The 24141-nt window shown below is 41.3% G+C and overlaps 1 protein-coding gene across 2 annotated transcripts in view; it reads left to right on the forward strand.

Moving 5' to 3' along the window:
• LOC132780213 (rho guanine nucleotide exchange factor 1-like) overlaps positions 1-24141 on the forward strand; it is a 75735-nt gene that overhangs the window by 13123 nt on the left and 38471 nt on the right. For both annotated transcript variants that reach the window (XM_067461618.1, XM_067461619.1), the window contains exons 2-9: positions 914-1026; positions 2369-2452; positions 5480-5599; positions 9827-9928; positions 11730-11772; positions 18040-18145; positions 18258-18398; positions 22457-22486. In XM_067461618.1, coding sequence (XP_067317719.1) covers positions 1000-1026; positions 2369-2452; positions 5480-5599; positions 9827-9928; positions 11730-11772; positions 18040-18145; positions 18258-18398; positions 22457-22486 — 653 coding nt within the window. In that variant the 5' untranslated portion in view covers positions 914-999. The remainder of the gene's footprint in view (positions 1-913; positions 1027-2368; positions 2453-5479; positions 5600-9826; positions 9929-11729; positions 11773-18039; positions 18146-18257; positions 18399-22456; positions 22487-24141) is intronic.

The raw sequence follows: 24141 nt of genomic DNA on the forward strand, positions 1-24141 counted from the left end.
CTCAAACTTTTTCAAACATTCCCAAACTTACTCAAACTTTCCCAAATTTATTCACAATCTTCCAAACTTTTTCAAATGTTTTCAAACTTTCAAAAACATATTAATTTTTTTGCAGACTTTCTCAAACTTTCCAAAACTTTCTCAAACATTTTCAGACTTTCCCAAACTTATTCAAACTTTCCCAAACTTTTTCAAATATTTCCAAAGTTTTTCAAACTTTCCCAAACTTATTAAAAATTGTCCAGACTTTATCAAACTTTCCTAAACTTTCTCAAACTTTTTCAGGCTTTCCCAAACTTATTCAAACTTTCCCAAACTTATTCAAACTTTTCCAAACTTTCAAAAACTTATTAAATTTTTCCAGACTTTATCAAACTTTCCTAAACTTTCTCAAACTTTTTCAGGCTTTCCCAAACTTATTCAAACTTTCCCAAACTTATTCAAATGTTTCCAAACTTTTCCAAACTTTCAAAAACTTATTCAAAATTTTCCAGACTTTCTCAAACTTTCCTAAACTTTCTCAAACTTTTTCAGACTTCCAAATTTATTCAAACTTTCCCAAACTTATTCAAAATTTTCCAAACTTTTTCAAACATTTCCAAACTTTTTTAAACTTTCCCAAACTTTTAAACTATTTCACTTTCCCAAACTATCCCAAATGTTCTCAAACTTTCATAAACTTTTCCAGACTTTTCCAAATATTTCCAAACTTTCTTTTAAAAATTCCCAAACTTTCCAAAACTTTCTCAAATATTTTCAGACTTTCTCAGATATGTGCAAACTTGTCCAAACTTTTTCAGTTTCCCAAACTTTTCACATTTTCTTCAGACTTTTCCAAACTTTCCTCCAAACTTTCCCATTGCATCCCTTCACTTCCGGGTGGGCTAATTCTCTGCCTTTTCCTCACTGCCAGGTTGAAGACCTAATCCCAGCCCGGGGCCCTTGGGGCCCTTGACCGCATTCCTGGGGGTCTCGTTCCCCCAAAAGCCCCAAAGGAGGATGGAGCTGGAGGAAGGCTTCAACGGGGTGAGTCGTTTCAGAGGGGCATCACAGCTTGCAAGATAGAGATCCAGTGGGGAAAGCAGGTGTTGCAATGTAAAGGGATGGTGGGAGTTGCAGTACATTCAATACACAAGGGGTTGCAAGTTTGGCCCCATCAGTTGGCTGGGAGTCTGGACTAGATGACCTTTGGGACCCCCTCTCAGTTTGCTCACCTGGTCCTCTGAAGAGAGATCCATATTTCTAATATTAACAACTTATAACCAAAACACAGAATCATATATTTTGGAAGGGGTCCCCCAAAGGCCATCTAGTCCAGCCCTCTTCCTCCATCAAAGAAGGCACCATCAAAGCTTTCCTGGCAGATAGCTATCCCATCTTCTGCAAAGCCTCCAGAGAAAGAGATGCCATCATCCTTATCCAAAGCAATGGTGATGACGATGGTTGAATCCTAGTCTTGGAAGGGACCCCCAAAGGCCATCCAGTCTAACCCCATCTGCCAAAAAGGAAGACCCGATCCAATCCCTCCCAACAGATGGCCATCCAAACTCTTATTTTATTTGATGAGTCTGAATAATAATAATAATAATAATAATAATAATAATAATAGGATCCTAGAGTTGGAAGGGGCCCCTAAAGGCCACCCAGTCTAACCCCATTTGCCAAAAAGGAAGACCCCATCCAATCCCTCCCGACAGATGGCCATCCAAACCCATCTTACTTAATAATAAACTTACTTAATAATAATAATAATAATAATAATAATAATAATAATCGGACCCGTGAGTTGGAAGGGACCCCTAAAGGCCATGCAGTCTAACCCCATCTGCTAAAAGGAAGACCCAGTCCAATCCCTCCCGACAGATGGCCATCCAAACTCTTACTTTACTTGATGAGTCCGAATAATAATAATAATAATAACCCCATCTGCCAAAAGGGAGGACCCAATCCCTCCCGACAGATGGCCATCCAAACTCTTACTTAATAATAATAATAATAATAATAATAATAATAGGATCCTAGAGTTGGAAGGGGCCTCTAAAGGCCACCCAGTCTAACCCATCTGCCAAAAAGGAAGACCCAATCCAATCCCTCCTGACAGATGGCCATCCAAACTCTGACTTAACAATAATAATAGGATCCTAGAGTTGGAAGGGATCCCCAAAGGCCATCCAGTCCAACCCCCTTCTGCCAATGATGGCCTTCTGCTAACCGATGACCATCCAGCACTTGCTTCAAAATCGCCACATTATCAGACTGTTTTAATTGCTTTTTAATTATAGTGAAAAGAAAACGAAGCGTAGCTTTGGAGGGAGGGTTTTTGGGGTCTCCATTTGTGGAAATGGCTCCTTCCTTTTCTCCCACACAGAACCCAGCGCTTGGCGCTCGGAGCGGCTCCGCCATGGCCATCATTGGCGCCGAAGACGAGGATTTCGAAAACGACATCGAGCCCGTGAGTGAAGCGTCTGCACCACACAGTTATCACACTTTGATCCCACTCTAGAAACTGCAGAAAAAATGCAGTTGAGCCTCGCTTGGAATTCCCAAGGCTCAAGGCCAGGGGGTGATGAGAGTCGTACTTTGGTATCCCTTGGTGGAGAAAAGAAAAGGCCTTGGCAAACTACAAATCCGAGGAATCCCATTGCCTTTCACTGCCTGCATCCCACCAAGCAGATGTGCCCTTAGTAAAACTATAAATTCCAGGGATAAACTAGCCTTGCGCTGTATTAATTCCACTGCGCAATCTGTCCCTTAATAAAACTTCAAATCCCAGGGATCCCATTGACTTGCACTGTATACATTCCGCTATTCAGAGGTGTCCCTTAGCAAAACTACAAATCCCAGGGATCCCATTGCCTTGCGCTGCATGCATTCTGCTATTCAGATGTGTCTCTTAGTAAAACTACAAATCCTAGGGATCATATAGCCCTGTGCTGCATGCATTCTACTGTTCTGATGTGTCCCTTAGCAAAACTACATATTCCAGGGATCCCATTGCCTTGTGCTGCATGCATTCTGGTATTCAGATGTGTCACTTAGTAAAACTACCAATCCCAGGGATCGCAGTAGGTTTATGTTGCATGCATTACTCTGCTCAGATGTATTGCTTAACAAAAACTACAAATCCCAGGGATCAAATAGTCTTGTGCTGCATGCATTCTACTGTTCCGATGTGTCCCTTAGTGAAACTACAAATCCCAGAGATCCCATTGCCTTGTGCTGCATGCATTCTACTATTCCAGCATGTCCCTTAGCAAAACTACAAATCCCAGGAATTCAGTAGGTTTATGTTGTATGAATGACACTGCTCAGATGTGTCGATTAGGAAAACCTACAAATCTCAGAGATCATATAGCCTTGCGCTGCATGCCTTCTGCTATTCAGATGTGTCCCTTAGGGAAACTACAAATCCCAGGGATATAATTTGTCTCGCACCGCATGCCTTGTGCTATTCAGATGTGTCCCTCAGTAAAACTACAAATCCCAGGGATCATATAGCCTTGCGCTGCATGCCTTGTGCTATTCAGATGTGTCCCTTAGGGAAACTACAAATCCCAGGGATATAATTTGTCTTGCACTGCATGCCTTCTGCTATTCAGATGTGTCCCTTAGGGAAACTACAAATCCCAGGGATATAATTTCTCTCGCACTGCATGCCTTGTGCTATTGAGATGTCTTCCTTAGTAAAACTAAAAATCCCAGGGATCAAATAGCCTTGTCCTGCATGCCTTGTGCTATTCATATGTGTCCCTTAGTGAAACTAAAAATCCCAGGGATACATTTTGTCTCGCACTGCATGCCTTCTGCTATTCAGATGTCTTCCTTAGTGAAACTACAAATCCCAGGAATCAAATATCCTTTCGCTGCCTGCCTTGTGCTAATCAGATGTGTCCCTTAGGGAAACTACAAATTTCAGGGATACATTTTTTCTCGCACTGCATGCCTTGTGCTATTCAGATGTGTCCCTCAGTAAAACTACAAATCCCAGGGATCATATAGCCTTGCGCCGCATGCCTTGTGCTATGTCTCCCTTAGTGAAACTACAAATCCCAGGGATACCTTTTGTCTTGCACTGCATGCCTTCTGCTATTCAGATGTCTCCCTTAGTGAAACTACAAATCCCAGGGATCAAATAGCCTTGTGCTGCATGCCTTCTGATAATCAGCTGTGTCCCTTAGTGAAACTACTAATCCCAGGGATTCCATTGCCTTGTCCTGCATGCATTCTTCTATTCGGATGTGTCCCTTAGTGAAACTACAAATCCCAGGGATATAATTTGTCTCGCACTGCATGCCTTGTGCTATTGAGATGTCTTCCTTAGTAAAACTACAAATCCCAGGGATCAAATAGCCTTGCGCTGCATGCATTCTGCTATCCAGATGTGTCCCTTAGGGAAACTACAAATCTCAGGGATACAATTTGTCTCGCACTGCATGCCTTGTGCTATTCAGATATGTCCCTTAGTGAAACTACGAATCTCTTGCGCTGCATGCATTCTGCTATTCAGATGTGTCCCTTAGTGAAACTACAAATCCCAGGGATACAATTTGTCTCGCACTGCATGCTTTGTGCTATTCAGATATGTCCCTTAGTGAAACTACAAATCTCTTGCGCTGCATGCATTCTGCTATTCAGATGTGTCCCTTAGGGAAACTACAAATCCCAGGGATACAATTTGTCTCGCACTGCATGCCTTGTGCTATTCAGATATGTCCCTTAGTGAAACTACAAATCTCTTGCGCTGCATGCATTCTGCTATTCAGATGTGTCCCTTAGTGAAACTACAAATCCCAGGGATACAATTTGTCTCGCACTGCATGCTTTGTGCTATTCAGATATGTCCCTTAGTGAAACTACAAATCTCTTGCGCTGCATGCATTCTGCTATTCAGATGTGTCCCTTAGGGAAACTACAAATCCCAAGGATACAATTTGTCTCGCACTGCATGCCTTGTGCTATTCAGATATGTCCCTTAGTGAAACTACAAATCTCTTGCGCTGCATGCATTCTGCTATCCAGATGTGTCCCTTAGGGAAACTACAAATCCCAAGGATACAATTTGTCTCGCACTGCATGCCTTGTGCTATTCAGATATGTCCCTTAGTGAAACTACAAATCTCTTGCGCTGCATGCATTCTGCTATTCAGATGTGTCCCTTAGTGAAACTACAAATCCCAGGGATACATTTTGTCTTGCACTACATGCCTTCTGCTATTCAGATGTCTCCCTTAGTGAAACTACAAATCCCAGGGATCAAATAGCCTTGTGCTGCATGCCTTCTCATAATCAGCTGTGTCCCTTAGTGAAACTACTAATCCCAGGGATACAATTTGTCTCGCATTGCATGCCTTCTGCTATTCGGATGTCTTCCTTAGTAAAACTACAAATCCCAGGGATTCCATTGCCTTGTGTTGCCTGCATTCTATTGTTCGGATGTGCCCTTAGCAAAACTGCAAATCCCCCCTTGTAACCCTTTCAGTTCCAGAACCCGGAGGCCCAGAGCGGCCTGTTCCAGAGCCTGAAGGTGCTCAAGTCCCACCCGACCTACCTGATGGCCTTCCTGCAGCATGTCGTCCTGCAGTTCGACTCCAGCCCCGTGGTGCGTTGGCTTGTTTGTTGGTTTGTTTACTGGTGTTTGTTTACGTGTTTGCTTGTTTGTTTGTGTCATTTTGCATTCTTCCCAGCATCAGATGTAAACAGGGGGGAAAATGTACAGAGAACTATAGTATCCTAGAGTTGGGAACCCCCAAAGGCCATCTAGTCCAACCCTGCTTCTGCCTGGGAATAAGACACAATTCGATCCCTCCCGACAGATGGCCATCCAGCCATAGATAAAGATGGCCATGCAGACGATCGAGAGAAAGAGATGAAAGATCTAGATCATGGTATCCTAGAGTTGGAAGGGAACCCCAAAGGCCATCTAGTCCAACCCTGCTTCTGCGTGGTAATAAGACACAATTCGATCCCTCCTGGAAGATGGCCATCTAGCCATAGATAAAGATGGCCGTGCAGATGGTCGAGATAAATAGATGCAAGATCTAGATCATAGTATCCTAGAGTTGGAAGGGAACCCCAAAGGCCATCTAGTCCGACCATGCTTCTGCCAGGCAGGAAGACACAATTCGATCCCTCCCGACAGATGGCCATCCAGCATTAGATAGATGGCCATAGAGATGATAAAAAGATCTAGATCATAGTATCCTAGAGTTGGAAGGGAACCCCAAAGGTCATCTAGTCCAACCCTGCTTCTGCACGGTAATAAGGCACAATTCAATCCCTCCCGGAAGATGGCCATCTAGCCATAGATAAAGATGGCCATGCAGACAATCAGGAGAAACAGATGATAAATGTAGATCATAGTATCCTAGAGTTAGTAGGGTATCCCAAAGTCCATCCAGTCCGACCCTGCTTCTGCGTGGGAATAAGACACAATTCGATCCCTCCCGACAGATGGCCATCCAGCCATAGATAAAGATGGCCGTGCAGACGATCGAGAGAAGGAGATGATAGATCTAGATCATAGTATCCTAGAGTTGGAAGGGAACCCCAAAAGCCATCTAGTCCGACCCTGCTTCTGCCTCGGAATAAGACACAATTCGATCCCTCCCGACAGATGCCCATCTAGCCATATATAAAGATGGCCATGCAGACAAACAAGAGAAATAGATGATAGATCTACATCATAGTATCCTAGAGTTGGAAGGGAATCCCAAAGGCCATCCAGTCCGACCCTGCTTCTGCCTGGGAATAAGACACAATTCGATCCCTCCCGACAGATGCCCATCTAGCCATAGATAAAGATGGCCATGCAGACGATCGAGAGAAAGAGATGATAGATCATAGTATCCTAGAGTTGGAAGGGAACCCCAAAGGCCATCTAGTCCGACCCTGCTTCTGCCTGGGAATAAGACACAATTCGATCCCTCCCGGAAGATGCCCATCTAGCCATAGATAAAGATGGCTATGCAGACGATCGAAAGAGATGAAAGATCTAGATCATAGTATCCTAGAGTTGGAAGGAAACCCCAAAGGCCATCCAGTCCGACACTGCTTCTGCCTGGGAATAAGACACAGTTCGATCCCTCCTGGAAGATGCCCATCTAGCCATAGATAAAGATGGCCATGCAGACAATGAAGAGAAAGAGATGATAGCTCTAGATCATAGTACCATAGAGTTGGAAAGGAACCCCAAAGGCCATCCAGTCTGACCCTGCTTCTGCATGGTAATGAGACACAAGTCGATCCCTCCCGACAGATACCCATCTAGCCATAGATAAAGATGGCCATGCATACAATCAAGAGAAATAGATTATAGATGTATATCATAGTATCTTAGAGTTCGAAGGGAACCCCAAAGGCCATCCAGTCCGACCCTGCTTCTGCATGGTAATGAGACACAAGTCGATCCCTCCCGACAGATACCCATCTAGCCATAGATAAAGATGGCCATGCAGACAATCAAGAGAAATAGATTATAGATGTATATCATAGTATCTTAGAGTTCGAAGGGAACCCCAAAGGCCATCCAGTCCAACCCTGCTTCTGCCTGGGAATAAGACACAATTCGATCCCTCCTGACAGATGCCCATCTAGTCATATATAAAGATGGCCATGCAGACAAACAAGAGAAATAGATGATAGATCTACATCATAGTATCCTAGAGTTGGAAGGGAATCCCAAAGGCCATCCAGTCCGACCCTGCTTCTGCCTGGGAATAAGACACAATTCGATCCCTCCCGACAGATGCCCATCTAGCCATAGATAAAGATGGCCATGCAGACGATCGAGAGAAAGAGATGATAGATCATAGTATCCTAGAGTTGGAAGGGAACCCCAAAGGCCATCTAGTCCGACCCTGCTTCTGCCTGGGAATAAGACACAATTCGATCCCTCCCGGAAGATGCCCATCTAGCCATAGATAAAGATGGCTATGCAGACGATCGAAAGAGATGAAAGATCTAGATCATAGTATCCTAGAGTTGGAAGGAAACCCCAAAGGCCATCCAGTCCGACACTGCTTCTGCCTGGGAATAAGACACAGTTCGATCCCTCCTGGAAGATGCCCATCTAGCCATAGATAAAGATGGCCATGCAGACAATGAAGAGAAAGAGATGATAGCTCTAGATCATAGTACCATAGAGTTGGAAAGGAACCCCAAAGGCCATCCAGTCTGACCCTGCTTCTGCATGGTAATGAGACACAAGTCGATCCCTCCCGACAGATACCCATCTAGCCATAGATAAAGATGGCCATGCATACAATCAAGAGAAATAGATTATAGATGTATATCATAGTATCTTAGAGTTCGAAGGGAACCCCAAAGGCCATCCAGTCCAACCCTGCTTCTGCCTGGGAATAAGACACAATTCGATCCCTCCTGACAGATGCCCATCTAGCCATAGATAAAGATGGCCGTGCAGACGATCGAGAGAAGGAGATGATAGATCTAGATCATAGTATCCTAGAGTTGGAAGGGAACCCCAAAAGCCATCTAGTCCGACCCTGCTTCTGCCTCGGAATAAGACACAATTCGATCCCTCCCGACAGATGCCCATCTAGCCATATATAAAGATGGCCATGCAGACAAACAAGAGAAATAGATGATAGATCTACATCATAGTATCCTAGAGTTGGAAGGGAATCCCAAAGGCCATCCAGTCCGACCCTGCTTCTGCCTGGGAATAAGACACAATTCGATCCCTCCCGACAGATGCCCATCTAGCCATAGATAAAGATGGCCATGCAGACGATCGAGAGAAAGAGATGATAGATCATAGTATCCTAGAGTTGGAAGGGAACCCCAAAGGCCATCTAGTCCGACCCTGCTTCTGCCTGGGAATAAGACACAATTCGATCCCTCCCGGAAGATGCCCATCTAGCCATAGATAAAGATGGCTATGCAGACGATCGAAAGAGATGAAAGATCTAGATCATAGTATCCTAGAGTTGGAAGGAAACCCCAAAGGCCATCCAGTCCGACACTGCTTCTGCCTGGGAATAAGACACAGTTCGATCCCTCCTGGAAGATGCCCATCTAGCCATAGATAAAGATGGCCATGCAGACAATGAAGAGAAAGAGATGATAGCTCTAGATCATAGTACCATAGAGTTGGAAAGGAACCCCAAAGGCCATCCAGTCTGACCCTGCTTCTGCATGGTAATGAGACACAAGTCGATCCCTCCCGACAGATACCCATCTAGCCATAGATAAAGATGGCCATGCATACAATCAAGAGAAATAGATTATAGATGTATATCATAGTATCTTAGAGTTCGAAGGGAACCCCAAAGGCCATCCAGTCCGACCCTGCTTCTGCATGGTAATGAGACACAAGTCGATCCCTCCCGACAGATACCCATCTAGCCATAGATAAAGATGGCCATGCAGACAATCAAGAGAAATAGATTATAGATGTATATCATAGTATCTTAGAGTTCGAAGGGAACCCCAAAGGCCATCCAGTCCAACCCTGCTTCTGCCTGGGAATAAGACACAATTCGATCCCTCCTGGAAGATGGCCATGCAGATGATCAAGAGAAACAGATGAAAGATCTAGATCTTAGTATCCTAGAGTTGGAAGGGAATCCCAAAGGCCATCTAGTCTTTCCATGCTTCTGCCAGGCAGGAAGACACAATTCGATCCCTCCCGACAGATGGCCATCCAGCCTTAGATAGATGGCCATAGAGATGATAAAGATAAAGAGATGATAGATCTAGATCAGCTTTGGACATCCCCCCAGGTGTTTTGGACTTCAACTCCCACAACCAGAAGTCTTAATTAAGTCTGTATTATTATGATTATATTTATATTTATTATTTGCAGCTCTGCTCCCTTCACGCGGACCTCATCCTCAACCGCTTGGGACCCAAAGAAGCCAAGAAGCAGTTTGTCGAATTCTGCCACATGTTTTTGGACAAAGCCGGGGTCAGTAAACAACAACAACAACAACAAACAAACAATGCTTCCTCCTTCCCAGCACCCTTTGCTTCTTACTCTTTGGGCGCACCAAACACTGTTGAGTCAATGCAGTTTGGCCTCGCTTTGAACTCATGCTGTGGGATGATGGGAGTTGTAGTTTCCCTTTTGCAAACTATAGCTCCCAGGATCACATAGCATGGAGCCAGGGCAATTAAAAGCCAAAGCGCATTAAAGTGGTGCCAAACCGCATTTGTTCCGCAGTGCAGATGCACCCTTTGACTCCCATTTCTCCATTATATTAATAGATAAAATGAATCTCTCTCTCTATATATGTATGTATGTATGTATGTATGTACGTACGCTTAACTTGCTGTCTGTGTGAATGGCTCCTCCCTCTTTGCTACGCCTTATTTCCTCCTTGAAACCACTTCCTTTTGTTGCTGTTTCCGTTCTGACAGCTGCACCCCTCCCTCTCACTATATATATAGATGTATGTGCGTGTGTGTGTATATATATATATATATATATATATATATATGTGTTTGTGTATGTATATGTGTGTATATACATGTATATATTTGTGTATATACATGTATATATTTGTGTATGTATTATATTTGTGTTTATGTATGTATGTATATGTGTATATGTATATGTGTGTGTATGTATTTATTTATTATTTACAGTATTTCTATACTGCTTTTCTCACCCCTAGGGTGTATATATGTGTTTACATGTGTGTATGTATGTATATGTGTATACGTATATATGTGTTTATGTATATATGTGTGTGTATATATGTGTTTGTGTGTATGTACATGTGTATGTGTATGTGTGTATATGTATATATGTGTGTATGTATATGTTTATACATATATATTTTTGTATGTGTGTGTGTATGTATATGTGTATATGTATGTATATGTAAGGAGCCTCCAGTGGCGCAGTGGGTTAAAGTGCTGAGCTGCTGAGCTTGTTGATCGAAAGGTCGCAGGTTTGATTCCGGGGAGCGGCGTGAGATTCCGCTGTCAGCCCTAGCTTCTGCCAACCTAGCAGTTCGAAAACATGCAAATGTGAGTAGATCAATAGGTACCGCTCCGGCGGGAAGGTAACGGCTCTCCATGCAGTCATGCCGGCCACATGACCTTGGTGGTGTCTATGGACAACGCCGGCTCTTCGGCTTAGAAATGGAGATGAGCACCACACCCCAGAGTCAGACATGACTGGACTTAATGTCAGGGGACTACCTTTACCTTTACCTATGTATATGTATGTGTATGTATGTATATGTGTGTGTGTGTATGTATATGTGTATATGTATGCATGTGTATATGTATGTATATATATGTATATATGTGTATACATATATATGTGTATGTATGTGTATGTATATGTGTAAACGTATATATATGTGCATGTATATGTATATATGTGTGTATGTATATGTGTATACATATATGTGTGTATGTATATATGTGTGTATAAATGTGTTTATGTGTGTATATATATGTATATGTGTGTATATACATGTATATATTTGTGTATGTATTATATTTGTGTTTATGTATGTGTGTGTATATATATGTGTGTGTGTGTGTCTGTATGTGTGTATGCATGTATATGTGTATGTATATATGTGTTTATATGTGTGTGTATGCATGTATATGTGTATGTATGTATATGTATATGTATGTATATATGTGTTTATGTATGTGTGTATATGTGTGTGTGTATATATATCCCTAAAGGATTTTGCAGCCTGTTCCTCAGTGCACCCCTTGATTGTGCTCTCTCTCCTTTTCTGCAGCTGCTGAGGGTCCCTGTTCCCACCGCTGTGCAGTTCGAGTTGGGTAAGCACAACAGCCTCTTTTTCCTCCCAGGGGGTGGGCCTTTTTCCCCTGTGTGTTTTCTGTCTGGATGCCTCAGCCACGCTGGGCAACTCATGCTGTTTGACACTGCTTTTGATTGCTGCGGCTGAACGCTACGACGGGACCCTGGGAGTCCCAGGACTTTGCCTTACAGTCCCAGCAAGCAGGCCGTTAGCCAATCATTGCATGCCCCTTAATATTTTAGAACGGGGTCTCCAAAATGATTCACTCCGTCCATGCACCTTCCATGCACCTTCTATTCACACCCACACCTATCATATCACGTCTTCAGAGTCAGTTTCTTGCTACAGGGAGGAGTCCCGGGCGTGTGTCCAGCTGCTGCCAGGGGTGAGGTCACTCTTTGGCCCAGGCTGGACCTTCAGGGAGGAGAACTGGGCATCCATTCCCAAAGACGCTTGGCACCATCTAGTGTCCACAGTGGGCAATTGCAGCTGGCATTTTCCCCAAAAGTAGGTCCTGCAAAAATCTCAAGCAAGAAGTATTCCAAGGGAATTTCCTGGAGCAGAATTCCAAGTGATTTGCATTTTTCAGGGGAGGTGGATTTGCATTTAGGCACTTCAGCATTTTGGAAGGAGTTTTTGCTCCAATAACTCAGCAGTGACAGATTACTGTATATATACTTGAATATAAGCCTAGTTTTTCTGCTCCTTTTTGAGGCTGAAAAAGCTCCCCTTGACTTATACTCGAGTCAAAGTTATTTATTATTTTACCCTGTTATTAGTATTATTTTTATTACATTTATTGGTATTATTACATTTACATTATTTGACTCTATTATTTTATTACATTTATTTACTCTATTTATTATTATTATTACATGTATTATTTTACTTTATTACTGTTGTTATTATTGCATGTATTATTTTACTCTATTATTGGTATTATTACATTTACATTATTCTATTATTTATTACATTTATTTTACCCTATTTATTATTATTATTACATTTATTACTTTACTTTATTATTGTTATTATTGCATGTATTATTTTACTCTGTTATTGGTATTATTACATTTACATTATTTTACTCTATTATTTTATTACATTTATTTTGCTCTATTTATTATTATTATTACATGTATTATTTTACTCTATTATTTTATTACATTTATTTTACTTTATTATTCTTATTATTACTTGTATTATTTTACTCTATTATTGGTATTATTGCATTTACATTATTTTACTCTATTATAGGTATTATTATAGGTATTATTTATTATATTTATTTTACTTTATTATTATTATTACATGTATTATTTTATTCTATTATTGGCATTATTACATTTACATTATTTTATTATTTTATTACATTTATTTTATTCTATTTATTATTATTATCACATGTATTATTTTACTGTATTATTGGTATTATTACATTTAAATTATTTTACTCTATTATTTTATTACATTTATTTTACTCTATTTACTATTATTACATTTATTATTTTACTTTATTATTGTTGTTATTATTACATGTATTATTTTACGCTGTTATTGATATTATTATAGGTATTATTTATTACATTTATTTTACTCTATTTACTATTATTACATTTATTATTTTACTTTATTATTGTTATTATTACATGTATTATTTTACTCTATTATTGGTATTATTACATTTTTATTATTTTATTACATTTATTTTATTCTATTATTATTATTATTCTTTATTATTGTTATTATTACATGTATTATTTTACTCTATTATAGGTATTATTATTATATGTATTATTTTACTTTATTATTGTTATTATTTCATGTATTATTTTACTCTATTATTGGTATTATTACTTTTACATTATTTTACTCTATTGTTATTTTATAACATTTATTCTATTTATTATTATTACATATATTTTTATTTTATTATTGTTGTTATTAAATTATTATTTTATACTCTTTATTATTATTGGAAGGGATACGTAAGCACATTCAAACTGAAAAAGGTTAGAATAATGGTTTAATCAAAGTTGGTCAGTCTTACTTTAAATTACAGTTTTATGTAAACATTGAAGAACATTCAACCTACTCAATTAATGCAATTTTATTGCAATCTATTTTTATTTTGAAATTGACCAGTAGTGGCTGCATTTCCCACTCTCAGCTTATACTCGAGTATATTCAGTTCATTTCCCACTCTCAGCTTATACTCGAGTATATTCAGTTCAGCTTATACTCGAGTATATACGGTAATTCAAATATTTATATCCAAGGCTGCATTGCTTTCCTATGTAAGAGGGAGGGAGGAAGTGGGTTCAAAACACTGGAGACGAGGAAGGGACCCCAAAGATTATCTAGTCCAGCCCCTGCATTGCATTGCTGCAAAGATCCATGTAAATATTATATGCATGGACATTGAACTATTCTACTTAAGATTCCAAATTTGCACCAACTCAGAAGGGACCCCAAAGACCATCTAGTCCAGCCCCTGCATTGCATTGCTGCAAAGGTCCATGTAAATATTATATGCATGGGTATTGCACTATTCTACTTAAGATTCCAAATTTGCACCAACTCAGAAGGGACCCCAATGGCCATCTAGTCCGGCCCCTGCATTGCATTGCTGCAAAGATCCATATAAATATTATATGCATGAGCATTGCACTATTCTACTTAAGATTCCAAATTTGCACCAATTCAGAAGGGACCCCAAAGATCATCTAGTCCAGCCCCTGCATTGCATTGCTGCAAAGGTCCATGTAAATATTATATGCATGGGCACTGCACTATTCTACTTAAGATTCCAAATTTGCACCAATTCAGAAGGGACCCCAAAGATCATCTAGTCCAGCCCCTGCATTGCACTGCTGCAAAGGTCCATGTAAATATTATATGCATGGGTATTGCACTATTCTACTTAAGATTCCAAATTTGCACCAACTCAGAAGGGACCCCAATGGCCATCTAGTCCGGCCCCTGCATTGCATTGCTGCAAAGATCCATATAAATATTATATGCATGAGCATTGCACTATTCTACTTAAGATTCCAAATGTGCACCAATTCAGAAGGGACCCCAAAGATCATCTAGTCCAGCCCCTGCATTGCATTGCTGCAAAGGTCCATGTAAATATTATATGCATGGGTATTGCACTATTCTACTTAAGATTCCAAATTTGCACCAACTCAGAAGGGACCCCAATGGCCATCTAGTCCGGCCCCTGCATTGCATTGCTGCAAAGATCCATATAAATATTATATGCATGAGCATTGCACTATTCTACTTAAGATTCCAAATTTGCACCAATTCAGAAGGGACCCCAAAGATCATCTAGTCCAGCCCCTGCATTGCATTGCTGCAAAGGTCCATGTAAATATTATATGCATGGGCACTGCACTATTCTACTTAAGATTCCAAATTTGCACCAATTCAGAAGGGACCCCAAAGATCATCTAGTCCAGCCCCTGCATTGCACTGCTGCAAAGGTCCATGTAAATATTATATGCATGGGCATTGCACTAGTCTACTTAAGATTCCAAATTTGCACCCACTCAGAAGGGACCCCAGAGGCCATCTAGTCCAGCCCCTGCATTGCACTGCTGCAAAGATTCATGTAAATATTGTATGCATTGACATTGCACTAGTCTACTTAACATTCCAAATTTGCACCAACTCAGAAGGGACCCAAAGATCATCTAGTCCACCCCTGCATTGCATTGCTGCAAAGGTCCATATAAATATTGTATGCATGGCATTGCACTAGTCTACTTAAGATTCCAAATTTGCATCAACTCGGAAACATTGCCAAGGGCTGTTTGCAAGTTTGGCTTCTTCTCTGCCAAAGTGGCATCTAAATAATTTCAAGGCAATGCCCAGAAATCCCTTTGGAAGAGCTTCCGATGGCTCCTTCGTGTTTATTTGGAGTGCTTGAAGCCTTTTTCTGGCTCTTTGTCCAGTGCAGTCCTTTTAGTATCTTTGTGTTTTTGCTTCTGGACAAATATAGCAGCGAGAATTCCCTTCTGGGCGCTCAGGAAGCCGGCTGCGAAAAGGAAGCGCATAGCAATTGTGGCTTTGGGAACCTTTCCCAGGCGCCTTTTATGACGTGGCAACAAGAAAGAACCAAGTTCTGAAGTTTTCAGAAAACAAGGAGTCTCAAATTGTGCATTCTGAACAATAGGGTTAGATTTTACAAAAATTTTGGAAAATTCATTTTTTTCCACTTGGGAAAGAGGCAAGTTTCTAGTCCTCATGGCTTCTCAGAGTCTTGCCTTTTGCAACAATCGTTATGCATATTATTTCCCCTTTAGTTCAAATTGCATTTGTTTTGTTGGGGGGTTTTTGCTTCAGTTTAAATTGTGTTTATTTTGCTTGAAATAGCATTTGTTTACTAATTGCGTCCTGAATGCAACCTGCAAATTTCAAGGCAGAAAAACTCCCATCCCTCCCTTTTCGTTGCAAACTGAGCCCACATTTTTTCCCCCTGCAAACCTTTTGATTTACATTGCATTTGTCTGCAAATTGCACAATGCAAATTCTTTTACATTTTTGTTATATTCTTTTCTCTGCACTCCTTTTGGTTTAAATGCCATTTGTTTACTAATTGCATGCCAAATACAACAGGCAGATTTAAAGGTGGAAAAACTCCTATTCTTCTGTTTTAATTGCAGACAGAACACACATGCTTTTCCTGCAAATATTTCTGTTTTAATTGCATTTGTCTGCAAAGAGCATCCTGGATGCACAATGGTTTAAATGCCATTTGTTTACTAATTGCATACCAAATGCAACATGCAAATTTCAAGACAAAAAAACCCCATTCTTCTGTTTTGGTTGCAAACAGAACACATATTCTTTTCCTGCAAACCTTTTTGTTTTAATTGCATTTGTCTGCAAATTGCATCTTGAATGCACAATGCAAATTCTTTTAAGAATTAGGCACAGTCTTTTCTCTGCACTCCTTTTGGTTTTAATGGCGTTTGTTTACTAATTGCATGCCAAATGCAACATGCAAATTTCAAGATGGAATAACTCCCATTCTTCCCTTTTCGTTCCCTGCAAACCTTTTGATTTAAATTACATTTGTCTGCAAATTGCACCCTGAATGCAAAAAGCAAATTCTTTTAAGAAGTATGCAGAGTCTTTTATCTGCACTCCTTTTGGTGTAAATGGCATTTGTTTACTAACTGCATACCAAATGCAACATGCAAATTTCAAGATGGAGAAACTCAAATTCTTCTGTTTTCGTTACAGACAGAACACACATTCTTTTCCTGCAAATATTTTTGCTTTAATTGCATTTGTCTGTGAATTGCATCCTGGATGCACAATGCAAATTCTTTTAACAATTATGCACAGTCTTTTCTCTGCGTTCCTTTTGGTTTAAATGGCATTTGCTTACTAATTGCATGCCAAATGCAACATGCAAATTTCAAGTTGCCTTTTTGTTGCAATCTTTTTGGTTGAAATTGCATTTGTCTGTGAATTGCATCCTAAACGCAACATGTAAATTCTTTTATGAAGCATGCACCATCTTTTTCTCTGCACTCCTTTGGCTTTATGTTGCATTTGTCATTGAATTTCATCCTAAATGCAAATTCTGTGAAGAAGTATATGCATTGTTGTCTCTGCACTCCTTTTGTTTGGTTTTACATTGCATTTGTCTGCTAATTACATCCTAAATGCAACTTCCACATTCTTTAATGAAGCATGCACCATCTTTTCTCTATACTCCTTTGGCTTTATGTTGCATTTGTCTTTGAATTGCATCCTAAATGCAAATTCTGTGAAGAAGTATATGCATTGTTGTCTCTGTACTCCTTTTGTTTGGTTTTGCATTGCAATTGTCTGCTAATTGCATACTGGATGCAACATGCAAATTCCTTTATGAAGTATACACTATATTTTCTCTGCACTCCTTAGGCTTTATGTTGCATTTGTTTCTGAATTGTATTCTAAATACAAAATGCGAATTCTGTGAAGAAGTATACGCATTGTTGTCTCTGCACTCCTTTTGTTTGGTTTTGCATTGCATTTGTCTGCTAATTGCATAATACTGGATGCAACATGCAAATTCTGTGAAGAAGTATACGCATTGTTGTCTCTGTACTCCTTTTGTTTGGTTTTGCATTGCATTGGTCTGCTAATTGCATAATACTGGATGCAACATGCAAATCCTTTGAAGAAGTACACAGAGTCTTTCCTCTGCATTCTTATGGTCTGATATTTGCATCTAGAATGCAACATGCAAATTTCCCAGGGTAAAGCTCCTTTCTCATTGCAGACCGGACCCGACCAGAGTTGATCCCCGATGACCAGCAGCGGAAATACTTGCAGGAAATCCAGAATTTCCAAGATCCAGAGATTGCGCGGCAACTGGAAGACTTCAGGTCTGGACACTCTTATTGTTTTTTTCCAAGTTGTGTTACATGGTGCAATGCCATTGGGATGATGTTGAGGTGGCCAGTCCACATTCCTTGCCCTTTGCCCCCTTTGCTGCAGGGAGAAGCGCAAGATGGGCATGACGCCGGGGGAGTCGGAGCTGTTTGAGCTGGAGAGCTACCGCACCAAGGACCGGGGCATCCGGGAGGCCAAGCAGAAGCAGCTGGCCGAGTTCCTGCTGGCCCGGCTGGAGGAAATGCAGTGAGTGGGGCCCCCAGGGGACATCCAGACCAGCCCCTCCCTGCGAAAGCCTACCATCTACCATTTTAAATGTAGAAGGGAACCCCAAAGATAATTTAGTCTAGCCCCTTTTTTCCAGGGAGTCACTGCTCAAGCCCTCTATTTAAAAGTCAGAATGAAAGTATACTCTCTCTCATTTTAGATATGTACACATTAAATGCAAAAGGGACACCCCAAGGTCATCCAGTCCAGCTCCTTTTTTGCCAAAGAGATACCATCAAAGCTGTCTGTTTAAAGACCTCCAAAGAATGACAGCCTGCTCTCATTTTAGATATTCATATATTACATGAATAGTTTTGACGGTGTGAGGAGTGAATTAGAACCAGACATCCTGAGGAGTGAGGTTGAATGGGCCTTCAAAACAAAGATGGCAGGGACCTAACAGAAGCTGAAGAGATCAAGAGAAGGTGGCAAGACTATACAGAAGATCTGTTTAGGAAGGATAATAATATCGAGGATAGTTTTGATGGCGTGGTGAGTGAATTAGAACCAGACATCCTGAGGAGTGAGGTTGAATGGGCCTTCAAAACAAAGATGGCAGGGACCTAACAGAAGCTGAAGAGATCAAGAGAAGGTGGCAAGACTATACAGAAGATCTGTATAGGAAGGATAATAATATCGAGGATAGTTTTGACGGCGTGGTGAGTGAGTTAGAACCAGACATCCTGAGGAGTGAGGTTGAATGGGCCTTAAGAAGCATTGCTAACAACAAGGCAGCAGGAGACGACGGGATCCCATCTGAACTGTTTAAAATCTTAAAAGATGATGCTGTTAAGGTGATGCATGCCATATGCCAGCAAAGATGGAAGACACAAGAATGGCCGTCAGACTGGAAAAAAACCAACTAAATCAACTAAAGGGAAATGCGAAAGACTGCTCAAACTTCCGTAGAGTGGCCCTTATTTCTCATGCCAGGAAGGGAATGCTCAAGATCCTGCAAGGAAGACTATTAAATAGAGAAGATATTCATGCATTCAGTGTAGAAGGGAACCCCTAAGGTCATCCTGTCCAGCCCCCTTCTGCAAAGCAGGGAGAGACTATCCATTCCTGGGTTATCAATGTCAATTCCTGATTGGTTGTACCATAAAAACATGGGGAAAGTGTATCAAACTGCACCAACTTTGTCTTTGCGGGAGGGACATCATCCTGCAGCGCATTTTTCCATAGTTTTCCAGTGACTGTCTCGTTGAGTCTCTGCTGATGCAACGTTATGGCAGCCCCAAAAACGATGTTAGGGGAGGAGAATGATTCCTTCCAAAGCAAGGACAGCGTAATCAAACAGGAAATGGGGCTTCCAAGCCAGGAACGGAACATGTTCCAAAATTGTGTTGCACATGATAATGGGATCCAGCTGTGGGAGGGGATTGCCTCCTCTTGCATCATCCGCTGTGGGGCTATAAGCGCCCTCCCGGCCCCCCCACAGACCCATTTCCTGCCTCCGACTTCAGCCAGTGCCGGCCGCTGCCTGTCCGGCTCTCCCCGCATCTGTTATTATTCTCATCGCGCATTGCAGACCATGCTGATAGGCTTCCTTGCCATTTTGCAAAGAGAACATGGGGCTGAATTACCGGTGAGTTTGCAAAAAGAGGAAGCAGGACCCGGCAGAGCAGGCACTGGGACCCATCCACTGGTTTCCCTATGTTACTGGTTTCCTCTCTTAATGGGTTCCTACATTACTGGTTTCCCTTCTCAATGGGTTCCTATGTTACTGGTTTCCCTTCTTAATGAGTTCCCTATGTTACTGGTTTCACATATTAATGGTTGCCCCATGTTACTGGTTTTTCTGTGTTACTGGTTTCCCATCTCAATGAGTTCCCTATGTTACTTGTTTCCCACAGTTACTGGTATCCCATCTTAATGGGTGCCCCATGTTACTGGTTTCCCTGTGTTACTGGTTTCCCATATCAATAGGTTCTCTATGTTACTGGTTTCCCCTCTCAATGGGTTCCTCAGGTAACTGGTTTCCCTAAGTCACTGGTTTCCCTAAGTCACTGGTTTCCCATCTTAATGGGTTTCTCATGTTACTGGTTTCCCTGTGTTACTGGTTTCCCATATCAATAGGTTCTCTATGTTATTGGTTTCCCCTCTTAATGGGTTCCTCGTGTAACTGGTTTCCCTAAGTTACTGGTTTCCCTAAGTCACCGGTTTCCCATCTTAATGGGTTTCTCATGTTACTGGTTTCTCTAAATTACTGGTTTGTCATATCAGTGGGTTCCCTATGTTACTGGTTTCCCCTTTTAATAGGTTCCCATGTAACTGGTTTCCCTTCTTAATGGGCTCCTATGTTACTGGTTTCCCTGTGTTACTGGTTTCCCATATCAATAGGTTCTCTATGTTACTGGTTTCCCCTCTCAATGGGTTCCTCAGGTAACTGGTTTCCCTAAGTCACTGGTTTCCCTAAGTCACTGGTTTCCCATCTTAATGGGTTTCTCATGTTACTGGTTTCCCTGTGTTACTGGTTTCCCATATCAATAGGTTCTCTATGTTATTGGTTTCCCCTCTTAATGGGTTCCTCGTGTAACTGGTTTCCCTAAGTTACTGGTTTCCCTAAGTCACCGGTTTCCCATCTTAATGGGTTTCTCATGTTACTGGTTTCTCTAAATTACTGGTTTGTCATATCAGTGGGTTCCCTATGTTACTGGTTTCCCCTTTTAATAGGTTCCCATGTAACTGGTTTCCCTTCTTAATGGGCTCCTATGTTACTGGTTTCCCTAAGTTACTGGTTTCCCATCTTAATGGTTTCGTATGTTACTGGTTTTCCCTCTTAATGGGTTCCTCGTGTAACTGGTTTCTCATCTCAATGGGCTGCTATGTTACTGGTTTCCCTAAGTTACTAGTTTCCCCTCTTAATGGGTTCCTCATGTAACTGGTTTCCCTAAGTTACTGGTTTCCCATCTCAATGGGTTCCCTTTGCTACTTGTTGCCCTAAGTTACTGATTTCCGTAAGTCACTGGTTTCCCGTTTTAATGTGTTCCTCATTTTACTGGTTTCTCTAAGTTACTGGTTTCCCCATATTACTGGGAGGCAATACTGAGGAGCTGGTGAAACTGGGGACAGAGGGTTCTCTTACGTTTTACTGGGATTCTCATGTTATTACTGGGTTTCCTCTGTTTCTGGCTTCCATTGTTACTGGGACCTGCCTGGAATCCCCATGTTACTGGGTTCTCTTATGTTTTACTGGGATCTCCATATTGCTGGGTTCCCCAAGTTACTGGGAGGCAATGCTGGTCAAACTGGGGGCTTTCTTCATACTTTCCTGGGCTCCCGGGGTTCTGGTTTCCATTGTTACTGGAATCTGCATGTTACTGGGTTCTCCATATTGCTAGAATCCCCATGTTACTGGGAGGCAATGTTGGGAAACTGGTCAAACTGGAGTCAGAGGGTTCTTCTCCATGTTTTATTGGGATCCTCGTGTTACTGGGTTCTCCATGTTACTGGGATCCAAATTTTACTGGGTTTGCCATGTTTCTGGCTCATAATAATAATAATAATAATTATTATTATTATTATTATTATTATTAATTACCTGCATCTTAACTGCTCAAGGCAGGGAACAACATAGTTTATAATGTAGCCCATGAAAAGCAGATATATACAAATATTAAAATGCATGAGATAGAAAGATAAAACACAATTTAAAAAATAAAATATGATTATTAACCTGGGAACTTGAGCTTGCAAAAGTTGCCTCTCTTTGGTCTAATATTATTATTATTATTATTATTATTATTATTATTCCCAGAACCTCCTTTTGGGATGATTTGGGAGGTTGCAGTCCAAAAATTAAGGCCTTATTATTGCATTATTATTGTTATTGTTATTATTATTATTATGGGATTAGATTGAGACCTTCTGCTGCAAAATATTCTTGGGATTCGAGGGATGCTCTTTGCAGCCGGGATCTGGGTTTGTTTATTGTGCAGGTCGGACAAGAGCAAGTCCTCAAATAATGCAACGATGCAAATGTAAACGAGCCAATCTCTCTCTTTCTCTCCTTCTTTCCCCTTTTTTTGTTCCAGCCTCACCATTTCTGCCGACGAGGAGAAAAGGTACGTGCAAAGCCCGCAATGGTAGGGTATGGAAGTGGGGACGATGGAGGCGGCAGTCTTTTGGCTCTCGAGCAAATCTGGTGCCACGTTGCAAAACGTTGCAAAAAAGGCAGCTGTGGCTGTGGTTTTGCAGCAAAACGCTTTCTTCTTTGCCCAGGAAAATTGCAGGCTTTGCAAAAAGGCATGGCATGGAGCCATCCTGGCCCTACAGGCAGAAGAAAGGCCCTTTCTCTCTTAGCAAGAGTTTGCTGCTTATATGCTGCCATGACATGCCTTTGCAAGAATGCCCAATGAAAGGGATTGCATTGTGTACTTGAACTGCAACCCAGCGCTGCATGGCATGCATTCGTTTGCCGCTCATTTGCTGTCCTTGCATGATGGCAAGAATTCCCAATGGAAGGTGTTGCATTCTTTTCTTGAGCTGCAACCCAGTGCTGTATTATATGCATTAATTTGCTGCAATTGCACACTTTTTGCAAGAATTCCCGATGAAGGGGGTTGCATTCCTTTCTTGAGCTGCAACCCAGTGCTGCATTATATGCATTAATTTGCTGCAATTTCACACTTTGCAAGAACTCCCAATGAAAGAGTTTTCATTGCTTGCTTGAGCTACAACCCAATGCTGCTCTTTATGCACTAGTTTGCTGCCATTGCATGCTTTTGCAAGAGTTCCCGATGGAGGTTGCATTGCTTACTTGACCTGCAACCCAATGCTGCATTGTATGCTTTAATTTGCTGCAATTGTACACTTCTGCAAGAATTCCTGATGAAAGGGGTTGCATTGCTTGCTTGACCTACAACCCAATGCTGCATTTATATGCATTAATTTGCTTCAATTGCACACTTTTGCAAGAACTCCCAATGAAAGTGTTTTCATTGCTTGCTTGAGCTGCAACCTACTTCTGCATTAGTTTGCTGTCATTGCATGCTTTTGCAATAGTTCCCGATGAAGGGAGTTGCATTGCTTGCATTGCTGCAACTCAACACTGCATTATATGCTTTAATTTTCTGCAATTGCACACTTTTGCAAGAATTCCCGATGAAGGGAGTTGCATTGCTTGCTTGAGCTGCAACCCAATGCTGTATTATATGCATTTGTTTGCTGTCATTGCACACTTTTGCGAGAGTTCCCGATGAAGGGAGTTGCATTGCTTGCTTGAGCTGCAACCCAACGCTGCATTATATGCATTAATTTTCTGCAATTGCTCACTTTTTGCAAGAATTCCCGATGTAGGGAGTTGCATTGCTTGCTTGATCTGCAACCTAACGCTGCATTATATACATTAATTGGCTGCTATTGCACACTTTTGCAAGAGTTCGCAATGAAAGGGTTTTCATTGCTTGCTTGAGCTGCAACCTAATGCTACACTGGTTTTCTGCCATTGCATGCTTTTGCAAGACTTCCCAATGAAAGGGGTTGCATTGCTTGCGTGAGCTGCAACCCAATGCTGCATTATATGTTTTAATTTCCTGCAATTCCACACTTTTGCAAGAATTCCTGATGAAAGGGTTTGCAATGCATTGCATTGCTTGAGCTGCAACCCAATGTTGTTCTTTATGCACTAGTTTGCTGCCATTGCATGCTTTTGCAAGAGTTCCCAATGAAAGGGGTTGCATTGCTGGCTTGAGCTGCAACCCAATGCTACATTACATCC

This window comes from Anolis sagrei, chromosome Y (genome assembly GCF_037176765.1).
Source record: "Anolis sagrei isolate rAnoSag1 chromosome Y, rAnoSag1.mat, whole genome shotgun sequence".
Lineage (NCBI taxonomy): Eukaryota > Metazoa > Chordata > Lepidosauria > Squamata > Dactyloidae > Anolis > Anolis sagrei.